Source organism: Bombyx mandarina, chromosome 15 (assembly GCF_030267445.1).
Source record: "Bombyx mandarina strain Sakado chromosome 15, ASM3026744v2".
Lineage (NCBI taxonomy): Eukaryota > Metazoa > Arthropoda > Insecta > Lepidoptera > Bombycidae > Bombyx > Bombyx mandarina.
This window is the reverse complement of record NC_143221.1, coordinates 1175266-1189488: the sequence shown is the minus strand read 5'-3', so window position 1 is coordinate 1189488 and position 14223 is coordinate 1175266. Positions and strand designations below refer to the sequence as shown.

The 14223-nt window shown below is 40.5% G+C and overlaps 2 protein-coding genes across 2 annotated transcripts in view; one reads left to right on the top strand and one right to left on the bottom strand.

Moving 5' to 3' along the window:
• LOC114242684 (uncharacterized) overlaps positions 1–14223 on the bottom strand; it is a 64929-nt gene that overhangs the window by 23475 nt on the left and 27231 nt on the right. The gene's annotated exons all lie outside the window — the stretch shown is intronic.
• Positions 2668–9105, top strand: LOC149501400 (uncharacterized). Its single transcript, XM_089733332.1, has 6 exons — positions 2668–2793; positions 5138–5292; positions 5907–5997; positions 7767–7913; positions 8688–8807; positions 8881–9105. Exons 1-6 carry the CDS (start codon positions 2728–2730, stop codon positions 9103–9105), a joined length of 804 nt encoding a protein of 267 aa, XP_089589458.1. The 5' UTR covers positions 2668–2727.

The following is a 14223-nucleotide window of genomic DNA, read 5'->3' as shown; positions in this document are numbered from 1 at the left end:
TCCGTTACGTACTAACATACGTCTGAAGCTAATAAAAGCGTATTAAAAAGGAGAATAATTCTTCCGGATGAAATATCTCAATTATGCCTGTATGTATATTTTGACCTATTAACAAAAAAATAAGCAGTAACATTTCGGTTATTCCCATTGCATGCTAATAATGTAATATTCGAAATAATTTTAAACAAAAATCTCGTTGTAGAATTACCGTGTTATATTTTTCCATATAAATAGGAATTCATATAATGACAGTAAAAAGATAGAGATTAAACCGTAAAAGTATTTTAGTTCTAATTAATTAAACCACATTTTGGCTCTTTCAGTAAACCATGACTAATTAAGAATCCACCATAACCTTGTAACTTAGCAGGTCGCAAATAAATAATGTTGTAGAAGAATGCACTCACAACACTTACACATGTGCAATATGAATTTCGTAAAGATGGCGTAGCAAATACTCTGACAGCGACAGATCTTCTGGTCACCGTCCTCGTCGAACCCATCGCTTGCGACGAAGGGCTCGACGAGCGAATTAACCTACTGACACAGCCCACTGAGTTTCTCGCCGGATCTTCTCAGTGGGTCGCGTTTCCGATCCGGTGGAAGATTCTGCGAAGCACTGCTCTTGCTAGGGTCAGTGCTAGCACCACTTCGGTTTGAGCCCCGTGAGCTCACCTACACGTTAGGGCGTAGCTGATATAGTCTCTCAAGGCTATCAGCATAGGTAGGATAGGTAAAAAATAAAATAAGACAGATCTTTAACAGAAACTAAGCTTCTCTTTGCATTTTCCAAACGCAGACTCAATACGTGCCTCGTTTGCATTTGCATTTGAGTATTTTAAGCAAACATTCAAAAGCTCTAATTCGTGCTATAAAATATACGTTAACAGTATTTGGGAAGCTTATTTTTTTCTTTCTTCATATTACCACATTTAGCGTATTAGCGTTTATTTATTTGATACTTTATTACTTTTAAGTTGAGAGATAAATAAAATCACTTTTGGAGTACATATTAGCGGTACAATATTTGATGCGACTATATTATTTAATGAGTTACATAACTAATCTTACTTCGTAGTTCGATACATTGCAACCTTTTTTTTTTTTTTTGTCAGTAGGAAATCGCCGAACTTCCGCCCTTCACTGGGGATGGAGGGCGGGGCATATCGGCGTCGAACCGACTAAAACCTCCTGTCTCTCAACAACCAACGTCCAAACCTCGCATGAGACAAAACTCATGAAAAGGCAAAGGGGGGAAAGTGAAGCGTTTAGTGCGGAGCACATCTCTCCCATCACCATCCCCCTCGGGACGCCGGACTGGCGGTCGTCGGCGCCACGACCACCAGCCCTCTCGGTCGGCAGGCTATCCGAAGCCCGCCTAGATGGCGCCGGTTAGAATGGTCTATCCTACGGAATACCCCGCTGGGTCAGAACCAGCGTGGGTTGAGGATAGCCGGCCTTCCATCACCCGGATGCTCATGCACAAAACGCGTGCAGAGCAGCTTGCACGTCGTCTTCTTAGGCCCCCTTCGCCGGTCCCCAGGCTGACATGTGAGGGAGACCCGAAACACTTAGAGGGCCAGGGCTTGGGCGAGATCCGCCTCCCTGGCCCCCGCTCGATGGCGGCGGGCCTGTGCGTCTCTCACGCGCCCCGCCGCCTCCTTCTGCGAGATGGTGCACTCGCAGAAGTCGAGCATCGCCTTCCACGACTCGTCGTCACCGAGCATCGATGCCACAACACTCGGCCACTACAAGTCGTTTCCTAATTTTGAGACGAGGACACGGCGCCACCCCTCCCATGCGGGGCAGGCGACGAGCGTATGCTCTGCCGTGTCCAAGTCGCAATCACAATGGTGGCACTCTGCCGTCAGCTCGGCTCTGATCCGGTGCAGGAACTCACCGAAGCAACCATGCGCAGTGAGCACCTGCGTGAGCCGGAAAGTGAGGCGTCCTCTGTCACGATTCACCCAGTTCACAAGAACCGGGCGAATCGCCTCGACGGTCCTACGACGAGCCGAAGGATCGGCCAGTCGTCTGGACCATGACTCCAGCACGGACCGCCGAAACTAATACATGTTAAGCTAAATTGAGTCGGCACACATATTTGTATGGATATATATTTTATATTGTCTATTCTTATTTTTATTGGTGATGGTTGGTTTGGAAAGACGCTTGTGAGCCGGTATGGGAACATCATCCTGCTAGTTTCCACCGTGAAACGGTCGTGCATTCCAGTTTGAAGGCGGCCGTTTTTCTGTAAAATTGAGAGTCAGTACCTATGTCTCAAGGTGGGCTCACATTGTTTAAGAGCCATAATAATAATTGCTAGACCGTCGCACTCACAACTTATGTGATACACGTTTTCCACTTATCAAATCCCGAAGCAATGAAGTCTTTAGCTCATGAACGAAATACATCATTGGATACAGTCAGGATGCGAGCTGTTTTAAAATGAAACAAAGCAAGAAACAAAACCCAAACAATAAACGTATTTACGATCTAAAAAAGAGTCTAAATAAAACATTTGTTTTATGACTTCGAAATGTGAATTTCAACATTTTAAATTCGCGTACGTAAATTGAATTCTGTGATATATTTTATAATTTAAACGTATATTTGTTTTGTTTTCACGCGGTCGGTACACGCGGACAATGCACGTTGCGTAGCAGCGAGTGAAATACACAATTATAACAATGTTTCCCATCTGAAGCTGATGTTTCTGTAGCTATGTGCGTGCTTACTTTCCTACTCATTGTTTTGGTGAGGGAAACGAGCTCCCTGAACACTGATGAGGTACTGTTCACTAGAAAACGGTTATAGTAACTATTTATATATAAATTCAATAGACAAACAAAGCAAGTGTAGGATTAGATGAAACATCGCCGGATATCTTTTGCTTTAAAAAACACAAGTCTCCTCGCGTGAAGTACTTACTGCTCCGTGCTATAGACCGAACTATCCTTTGACTTCATACAGAAGAAAACTGTTCGGATTGTTGACAATTCCATTCTCAAGAGAAACTTTGATTCTCTCTGTGTTTTGTACAGTATGTTCCATGGAGAATACTTTGAGAAATTGCTTGAGATGTTCCCATCATCTCGTATTTGCCGCCGCACCCCCCACCATCGGAGTAAAGTTCGTCCATACTACCTAGAAACCGCTTCGTTCATCCACAATGTGTTTCGAGAGATTTTTTATGCCACGTACCCTCCGGCTTTGGAATGAGCTCCCATCCACGGTGTTTCTCGAGCGCTATGACATATCCTTCTTCAAACGAGTCTTACTTAGAGCACTTAGCGGTGGGCAACGTCTTGGCTCTATCACTGGAATTGCCGAGGTCCATGAGTGATGGCAAACACTCATCACCACGTGGGCCGTAAACTCATCTGCCTAAAAGAGCAATAACTAAACCCATTGGTAACGGGTGGTAGCAGCCTCGTTTTTCAGCCTTGCCAAATTTTTTTTTTTATTGCTCTTGTAGGCAGACGAGTGCACGGCCCACCTGATGGTGAGTGGTTACCGTCGCCCATGGACTTCAGCAATGCCAGGGGCAGAGCCAAGCCGCTGCCTACCGCTTAATACTCTCCACAAGCCTCGTTTGAAGAAGAACATGTCATAGCGCTCGGGAAACACCGTGGAGGGGAGCTCATTCCATAGCCGGATGGTACGTGGCAAAAAAGACCTATGGAAACGCACTGTGGATAACCGCAGTGGCTCCAGGTAGTATGGATGAACTCTACTCCGGTGACGGGCGGTGCGATGGTAAAAACGAGATGCCGGTATCATCTCGAACAATTCCTCAGAGCACTCCCCATGGAACATACGGTACAAAATACAGAAGGAACCGAAGTCCCTCCGCAGACCCAGAGGCTCCAAACGATCCGTTTATCCGTCATATTACAACTTATCACGGATCATAACTTGAAATGGTTCGTTGATGTAGTATTTACTTCAGTATTAGCAAGCATTGGACATAATTAAAACTTCTTTTACTTAGATCTAGCATAATATCATTCGCCCTTGACCACAAGAAATGTAAAGTATTCAAAAAGTCGAAAATAATATAATGATAATAAAATACGTGAGATCAAGCACCCCCACACGTCCTTACGGATCCATCAGATCTAATAACCCTTGCATTAGACATCTTTAGCTCTAACACTAGGAGTAGGACCCCGGTAACCGTACTAGTGCAACCTAACCTAAACATCAGCACGCTGAGTTTCTCGCCGGATCTTCTCAGCGGGTCGCGATTCTGATCCGGTAGTAGATTCATTCGCGAAGCAGCTACTCTTGAGTTGTTAGGTCTCCTTTGGAGGCGCTCGGGTAACTGTTAGCAAATCCCACCCCTCCAGGCTGAGCCCTTGCTCGCCCACCTGCCCTGGTAAAATTGGAAATGCCTCCGGGCCACCGTAATCTCTCAAACATAAAAAAAATAAAAACGTGAGATCAAACCATATTAATAGTATTGTTTATATTTTGATAATTGGATGCTAAGACACCCCGCGCACTAGGCAGCCTGAGCGTATGTTGGCGAATGTATGTGGCTGCTGTCAGTCGCCGCGCACTTGCTGTAGCAGCCAATGCACACTCGTTTTTTTTTTATTGCTTAGGTGGGTGGACGAGCTCACAGCCCACCTGGTGTTAAGTGGTTGGTAAAAGAGGATGAATCCAGTGTCTTTTCTTTGCTTTGCGTTTTCTACGAGATAAAATCCAAATCGCTCGACGAAAATATCATAAATTGGCATAATCAAATATTTCCGTTGCCGCATCCTGGCTGCCTAGTGCGCGGGGAGCCTTAGTATTCATGACACATAAATAATATAATTAACCAATTAACCACGAATATACATAGGATATTCGGAACACACTTTCATTACTGGTGGTAGGACCTCTTGTGAGTCCGTGCGGGTGGGTACCACCGCCCTGCCTATTTCTACCGTGAAGCAGTAATGCGTTTCGGTTTGAAGGGTGAGGCAGCCGTTGTAACTATACGTGAGACCTAAGAACTTATATCTCAAGGTGGGTGGCGCATTTACGTTGTAGATGTCTATGGGCTCCAGTAGCCACTTAACACCAGGTGGGCTGTGAGCTCGTCCACCCATCTAAGAAATAAAAAAAACATTTGTCATTTCAGAAAAACTTTCAAGACAATCGTCGTTTGTCTAAAGCGATAGTAGAAGCCCTGCAAGACTCGAAGTTCAACGAGGAGATACTGTTCGATCTTAAAAAGGAGAACCAGATCTACTTGAACCGCACCATGTCGCTTGTCATCAAATACATTGTGAAACGGTTAGCTTGTGTGCGCAGTGCTTAGTCATAATAGTTTAGTGATTTCAAATTATATTTAACGGTAGATAATCTATTTACTGGTGGTAAAATGCGAGTCCTCACGGGCAGGTACTATCACCCCTGCCTATTTCTGCCGTGAAGCAGTAATGCGTTTCGGCTGGAAGGGTGGGGCAGCCGTTGTAACTATACTGACCTTAGAACTCGTATTTCAAGGTGGGGGGTGGCGTTTACGCTGTCTATTGGCAGGTAACCACTTAACACCAGGTGGGCCGTAAGCCCGTCCACCCACCTAAGCAATAAAATAATAATGTAAAAAAAATTGTATGTATGCATTTTCTTTAATAATGTATAATTAAAAAAAAAAAAAAAAAAGTGCTTTTCGGAAAAATCATATATTTCATTGACAGCGGCTAGGTTGAGCCCCTTGCACTGCAAGCGACGATAGCTATTAACCATCAAATGGACCGTATGCACATCCGTCTACAATGGCAATAATAATTAAAAAAAGCTGACCTACAATGACCTTTTGCCATTTGGAATTAAAGCGCATGACTGTTTCGTGGTCGATTATGTCAGTATCTTCCTTTTAACCTATTATCTTCCTACGCTTCCAGTGAAGTGGACAGCTACCGGTCAAGAAGGACTGACGCCATCAGCCGTCGCATATATTCATCGCTCATAATGAAACTCATTGATATCGCCAAGGTATGATTCGATATTCATGTAATACTTTAAATGTCAACCCTCGCCCTGTTAGTTAGTAATAATGAATTTATTTATCGGATAATAATAATCTATACATTCAGATACACATTTAAGTCAAATTTCAATTACAAATAAAATATAGAAAATAAAATGAAATAAACAAAGAATAATAATAAGCAAATAAGCCTTCTTAACTAAGATTGTATATAATATTTTTTGTTTTTATTGCTTTGATTATTTTATTATATGATTTATAAATCATGTGGTTTTTTTTAATGTTTATATTATTATTTATAAGCATTACTTATGAATTCTACCTTATGTTTATTTATCTGAGAATTTTTTTTTATCATCTTTCAAAAATATGATAATTCTCATAGCGGCAACAGCATATATATAAAAATGTGTAACGGCTGCCCCACCCTTCAAACCGAAACGCATTACTGCTTCACTGCAGAAATAGGCAGGATGGTGGTACCTACCCGTGCGGAATCACAAGAGGTCCTACCACCAGTTAAAATTGAATTGAATCACGCTTATGGCCTCAATTAAAGAAGTCAAGGTTTAATATCGAAACTTTTTTCGTACTACATAAAAAATGTATGTAGACGGAATAAAGCATATTATTCAAAATTCAATTCAAAATTCAAAATCATTTATTTCAACTTAGATGTCAGTATGACACACTTGTTGAATGTCAAAATACAAATAACAATGTTAACTCTACCACCGGTTCCAAAAAAAGCCACAGTCCTGAGAAGAACCGGCGAAACAAACTCAGGGGGCTTTTTTTTTTTTTGTTTTTTCTCAAATATTTTCTTTTTTTTAAATAAATAGAAATATTCACAATAAAAGAAAAAACAAGTCTAAAAAAATAATAATAATAATATGATATATGATATTAAAATGAAACAGCCATATATTTGGTAAAAATGCTTCCATAACATAAATCAAGGCTTAATCTGAGGGTAGCCGTGCAGCATACCATCTGAGACCTGTGGCAGATTCATTAGATAGAACCTCAGTAAAAATCGTTATGTTGTAAGTTAATTTTAATTAACTGAATTAGTTACCCAACAATATTACTAATACTTTATGTATTAAATGTATTTAAGTTAAAAATGGATGGATTTTAAAATTCAGCTAACCTTTATAAATGCCTTTTAATCTTAATAATTTATTCAAATTTCTAAAATCATCTTTAGTTTTATCTAAGTTTAGCAGATTTTAAGTACTTCTTAAAAAATTCAGTTATTTTACTAAATGTTCGTAACAAATGTTACATTAGTGTAACACGCGGCTCCTCATACTGGGGAGCCGCGGCATATTGCCAGCTCTGCCACCCTGTAGTTAGCACTAAGCTGCTGTACAACACAACCTGAATGCCACCTAAATATCAAAACCCTGTCTATTTCTGGCTGCAAAGTAAGCATGTTTTCCGGCTTGAAGAGTGGCACTATTGCCCATATAGGCAGAAGAGCACAGGGCCCACCTGATGATGAGTGGTTACCGTCGCTCATAGACGTCAGCAATGCCCGGGGCAAAGCCAAGTCGCTGCCTACCGCTTAATACTGGTTTGAAGGAGGACATTTGTCATAGCGCTCGGGAAGCCCCGTTGGGAGCTAGTTCCAAAGCCGGATGGTACGTGGCAAAATAACACAATTGTGACTAAGTCCTTACATGTCAAAGTGGCCGATTCGGTAGTCACTTACCAGTTTCCCTTGACCTCCTACGATCATCTGTGCTTTAAAAAAAGTAAATGATTACAGGACTTGCCCCGCAACACGAGTGCCCTCGGTCGCATCGACACAGCGCACAAGTACTACATGGCCGTCGAGAGCCGCGACATGCACGACGTTATGGCGGACATGCAGGTTTTCCACGCGTGCACACGGCTGTACGACATTATGTTCACGGTACCGGCCATAAGGCTTATTATTGACCGTTTTAGAGAACTAAATAGCTCTGTTGTTATTATAATGTACCTAATTAAGACTTCGAATGAGTCATGAGCCAACACGTCGAACCTATAGTTAACAAAATTTTATTACTGCTTTGGACTGGTTTTAGAAACAAAAAAAAATCCATTATCAAGCTTTGCCGAATTTTCTCCGAAAAGACCCGACAGGTAATGTCATATTTTCTCCAAACAAACCCAAATAAAAACGTTTCATTTTCTCCAAATATCATGTCTCATTTCCTCAAAACAGGCTGAGACAATAATGTTTCATTTCCTCCAAACAGGCCCAAACATCAATAATGTTTCATTTCCTCCAAACAGGCCCAATCAATAATGTCTCAGTTCCTCCAAACAGGTCCAAGCAATAATGTCTCATTTCCTCCAAACAGGCCCAAACCATAATGTTTTATTTCCTCCAAACAGACCCAGACAACAATGTCTCATTTTCTTCAAACAGGCCCAATCAATAATGTCTCAGTTCCTCCAAACAGGCCCAAACAATAATGTCTCATTTCCTCCAAACAGGCCCAAACCATATTGTTTTATTTCCTCCAAACAGGCCCAAACAATAATGTCTCATTTCCTCCAAACAGGCCCAAACCATAATGTTTTATTTCCTCCAAACAGGCCCAGACAACAATGTCTCATTTTCTCCAAACAGGCCCAATCAATAATATCTCGTTTTTTCTCAAAACAGACCCAAACAATAATACCTCGTTTTCTCCAACAGGCTCCGAAAATACTGTCACAGTTAGGAAACCTGGATGATCTGACACCGCGGCTATTAGTGAGGAAGCTCAATGAGATGGAGGTTAAGCCTGTACATCTTGGAATAGCATTACTCGTACAGGTACCGCTTACAAAACAAGTAGCAATATCTTATAAGTCAATATAATTATAAAAGCTTTTTATTGTTTCGCCAGTACCACCTGCGGAACACGGTGAACTTCGCCATCCGTTCTGACGCTTTAACGGTGCTGTCGACGAAGCCCCAGCAGGTTGGTGCCCAAGTCGTGGAGATGCTCAAAGCCGTGGCTGCGCGGCTCTTGCCCATCGCAGAGCTTCTGGACGTGCATATAGCCCACTCCAGCTCCGTGTTCAGAGACACCAGCCCCGATTCTTGGTTGGGCATTGTTAATAATAAATAGTTTGATTACTGAACGATTTTTTTACATTTGTTTACTACGGGGATTTCACTAAAATATTTTGTTGAACTTACCTTCAAGAAAGGTCAACTTCAGGAAATAACTACTTAGCATGTATTCACGAACAACGGTTATGATAATGCCATATAATAAAAACGAAACCCGCAAGAAATATTAATATGCCTAATTGGTATCATATCCATTTGGGACTTATTAATTACCAGAGACTGTAGAAGTCAGAACATGAATGCTTCTTAACCACGTATTGCATAGTAAAGTATTTAATAGTGTAATTTATTTACCAGCATGCAATTTACAGAAAAATACTACACAAATATTCATAGTAAACTAAATCAACAGTGGAAACTAGAATCAGAAATTGATCAACAATTAAATAAATAAAAAACATACGAACCTGTAAACAATCGTAGGCAATTTTATTTGCAGCGACAAAAACCTAAATTCCAGTCGTATTGTGGTGGGAGACACGTGCTTCATAAAATATTTTCCTTTAATATAAGTCAGACACGTACGTGCTACATAAACATAGGGTACAGGACTGTTTCGAAGTATTTACAAGCTAATATAAGTACTGGTAAGTGTTTTTTAAATGTGTAGAGGCAACTGAAACGGTAGCACCATATGCGGCCTCACAAAAGACTGCACGACTAGTGATTACCTAAAGGACTGTGTGAAATAACCCCGTTATACAGGATTAAAGATCATATCCCTGGTATTTGGAGCCACTGCGTTCGTTCACAGTGCTTTTCCAGGATATTCTATCCAACTGGGGGATGTACCTATCTGCTCAGTGCTTCCCGAGCGCTTTCACACCTTCGATCCTCAATACCAAAAAAACCACATTGAATTATCTTGCTAGCTAACAAAAGAGATCTCGAAAACGCCAGACCTACATTATAGGAAAAAATCTTTTTCGCAACCTTACAGCAGGTATGGGTAAGTAAGAGTTGCAGAAAGTACACACAGGCTCTATCTAGTCTAGCGGCCCGAGGTTATGCCGTCTAAGTGAGAGATCTCCGCCGAGAGTCTGATGGTCGTGACATCAACGAGAGGTGGTGACGTCAATTTGTGCGAATCGACGTTACCGGCTTACGCCCTGACCCAGAGATGTTTGGGGAAAAGCGACGAGCTTGCATTGTGTAGTCGAGTTTCCACATATCCACCTCACAGCTTAAATAGTATTTAGTGCGAGTATCTTAACGTTCTCGATAGCGTAAAAGTTAACTCAAATTTCTATGCAGTTGGAACAGCGCCCCTACCCGCAAACGTAGACAAACGTTCCAACTCCTTACAAATTTAAGTTAATTTTTACTCCATCGAAAACGTTAAAAAACTCGTACTAAGCACACAGCCCGATACACAATAAGCTTTCATTACTCTTCGAAGCGACATTAAAAGCGCCCGAAATACCATGTGCTATAGCAGTTTCTAGTAGTAGCACAAGTATTAATTAATTTGCATTAAGAGTAAAGAAGCAGTCAATAAAAAAGCATTCGTGTCAGACGCGTTTTCACTCCCGCAAGAGGCCATTATATTACGACGGCCATTGTAACCTACAATACAAACAATAATACATTCGTAAAAGTCCCAAACAAACCAAAACGACCTCCAAATAAAACAAAAATATGAATACGGCTAAATCGAACCTGAATTACAACCGACATTGTTAGTTTAGAGAAATATCGCTACGAGCTCCGGTAAAATTCGGAGCGCACGTATCGATGTACTACAAACTGTTTTATGGATAGGTCAATAGCACGGGACGCACTCCATCAGCTGAAGGTCTGGCCGTTCACGACTTATGGATGGGATTACAAAGATTAAAAAGTAGCTTGAAGTGACTACCGTCTTTACTGAGCTCACAGACCGCTTGCCGCATATAATAATGTGTTTTTCCAACCTCAGTAGGTCATAAATAAATAAGAAAACTATTTATTAAAACAAGCAAAACAATTCTAGATATTTAATTTAAGCACTAAAATTTTTTTGTTATTTGTTAATTTAGTGTTAGTTAAATTGTTAAATAATAAAAGCACTCTTACAAAGTTACTAGCATCAACTAGGGCAGCTGAAAATCTCTAATGATCCTTCTTTATCTTTTGAACAATAATCCTTCTGCAATCAATTAACCAGATCCTACAATCCTCATACATCTCTGAATATACCATATTGCGCAGAATAAAAAGGTGTGCATTGTGTAATATATCTAATTACAAAGCTCTGTTCTTTCTTTCTCTGTAACTACGAATTTAAGTGTTTGTAAATATTGTTAGTGCCTCTACAGTTATGGAATTAAAACTTGAAAAAAACACTTTGCTTGAACATAAACTTTTATGTGATGAAGTTTCAATTGTATTGTACTTATACTTGTACTTGCACTTGTACTTGTACTTGGACTTGAACTTGGACATAGTCTTGGACTTGGACTTGGACCTGTAGTTGTGCTTGTACTTGTACTTGTACTTGTACTCGTACTTGTACTTGTACTCGTACTCGTACTTGTACTTGTACTCGTACTTGCACTCGGACTTGCACTCGTACTTGCACTCGTACTTGCACTCGTACTTGCACTCGTACTCGTACTTGTACTCGTACTTGTACTCGTACTTGTACTTGTACTTGTACTTGTACTTGTACTTGTACTTGTACTTGTACTTGTACTTGTACTTGTACTCGTACCCGTACTTGTACTCGTACTCGTACTTGTACTTGTACTTGTACTCGTACTTGTACTTGTACTTGTACTTGTACTTGTACTTGTACTTGTACTTGTACAAGTATTCAAAAACTTGCACATGAGTAAACGCAAACCACGCCTGGCGTCATCTCACCTGAAGTTTTATTAAAAGTCAGCATTATAGTCAATTACGAGTAGTTTTTTAATTTCCACTCAGTAATGTTAATTAATTTTGTATTTAAGCGCGTATTGTGTTTATATTCATGCAGTGTGCTTCGTGAAATTATTACCGGATAAATACAAGAAATAGAAAACATCGCTATTGTTCTCTTGCGTACAAACTGCAAGAGGCTGAAGATTAATCTCAGCCACTTCAGAACTTTCAAGTTGGTGGTAGGACCTCTTGTGAGTCCGCACGGGTAGGTATCACCACCCCGCCTCTTTCTGCCTTGAAACAGTGATGCGCCCATAGACACAGCCCACTGAGTTTCTCGCCGAATCTTCTCAGTGGGTCGCGTTTCCAATGCGGTGGTAGATTCTGCGTAGCACTGCTCTTGCTAGGGTCAGTGTTAGCAACACTCCGGTTGGAGCCCCGTGAGCTCACCTACACACGCTAGGGTGAAGCTGAAATAGCCTCTCAAGGCTATCAGCATAGGTAGGGAAAAAAAAGTAAAGCGTTTCGGTTTGAATGGTGGGGCAGCCGTTGTAACTATACTGAGACCTTAGAACTTATATCTCAAGGTGGGTGGCGCATTTACGTTGTTGATATCTATGGGCTCCAGAAACCACTTAACACCAAGTGGGCTGTGAGCTTGTCCATCCATCTAAGCCATAAACAAAAAAACTCCTACGAAAATATTTAGGAAGCTAAAACACGAAACGTTGTTACACAACGCGTCAATCAGTCTTCAGACATGACGCTTCCATCGATCGCACATCTTTAAGGGTAGGGTCGAACCTTATCACGAAAACATTTAGGGTTAAGAGCCTCACAAATTGCCATTAAATAATATTCCGCAGCGTTAAACAGGCTGATAATGAAGCCCGGTCGATGGTAAGCGGCCGTATAATGTCAAGGTATCGGGTTAAGGCAGTTTTCGAGGTTATCTTTGCGTATCTTAGAAAAAATTGGGATTATAGGTATTAGATGACGTGGCATATTTAGTAACGGAAAATTCCGTGTATTTCGATAAAATTTAGTTTCGTATCTTCAGGGCAAAATGACTACCTACTTTGAAATTCGTTGCTGAATAATTTATTTGATATTAATTATAAAGCAAAGATAATGAATTTCCAAACCGAAATTTATTTATTATTATATGGGTGTTTTAAAATTAGTATAAAAATTACGTATTGAATAAAGTCACTTGAATGGAAGCATGGTTTTTTTTTTAATACGAAATTAGAATACTAATAAAGTATTTGCTAGTAATTCGTTAGGTTATTCAAAAAATTTTGACTAAAAATTTATATAAATCAAAAGAAACGAGGCAGTTATCACTGAAAATCAAAGATCGAAATCTTAGCGCCCGAGAAAAATACCTTACGTCGGATATATCTAAGGTTCCTGCGCTTTACAACATTCATAAATCAATTATGACCTCCGCATACACCATTCGAAGGTAATCCTCGTATTTTTCCCAACAAATAAGACTTCAAAGATTTATGCTTGCTGAGTGCGGCTGGTCCCTCGAGCCACACGCCGATTACAACCAGAGCCCATCTTGTGCGATGACTATAGCCGTGATGTTCTGAATCGTCGGAATTTTTGTCAAATAAAATCGAATCGGTTTTCTGATTTCATTCATTTGTATTTTTAATTCGCAATTATTTTTTAATAACTTCGTAAACTTGGTGACTTATGCTCCTTGTACTCTTAGTGATCTTTTTAAAGATTGTTAGCTTATAATATTAAAATAATAAACGACACTTTTTTGGGATAAAAGTGAAGATAAATCCTCTCAAAACAATACAATGTAGCTTTATATTTGCAAGGACCAACACATGCGCATTCCCCAACATACGTTTGGACTTGACCAAAAATGTGCTAAGCATTTCTCCCCAAATTGTTGCCAACCTAAGAGAAATGGCGTTTACTTTCCGAAAAACTTGGATAAATCCTAACGGTTCGTTCAACGTAAGTTGGCAACGCAGCACCGTGGGAACAAAGGATATAAAAAGTCCAAGCTCTTATATCACGGTTTTATGGGCTTACTGGCCTTCGGCGGTTTTAAAAGTCGTCAAGGATTACCCACCTTAAAATGTAGGATCAACGCCGACCACAACGAATGCGCGGACCTTAATAAATCCCGGAAGTTTACTCTCGATATTTTAACTTCATAAGCTATGTGTGCTTTTTATACAGAATGTATTTTACGATACTGCAGATCCATCGATTACTTGAAGCTACTTTATGAGGGTTT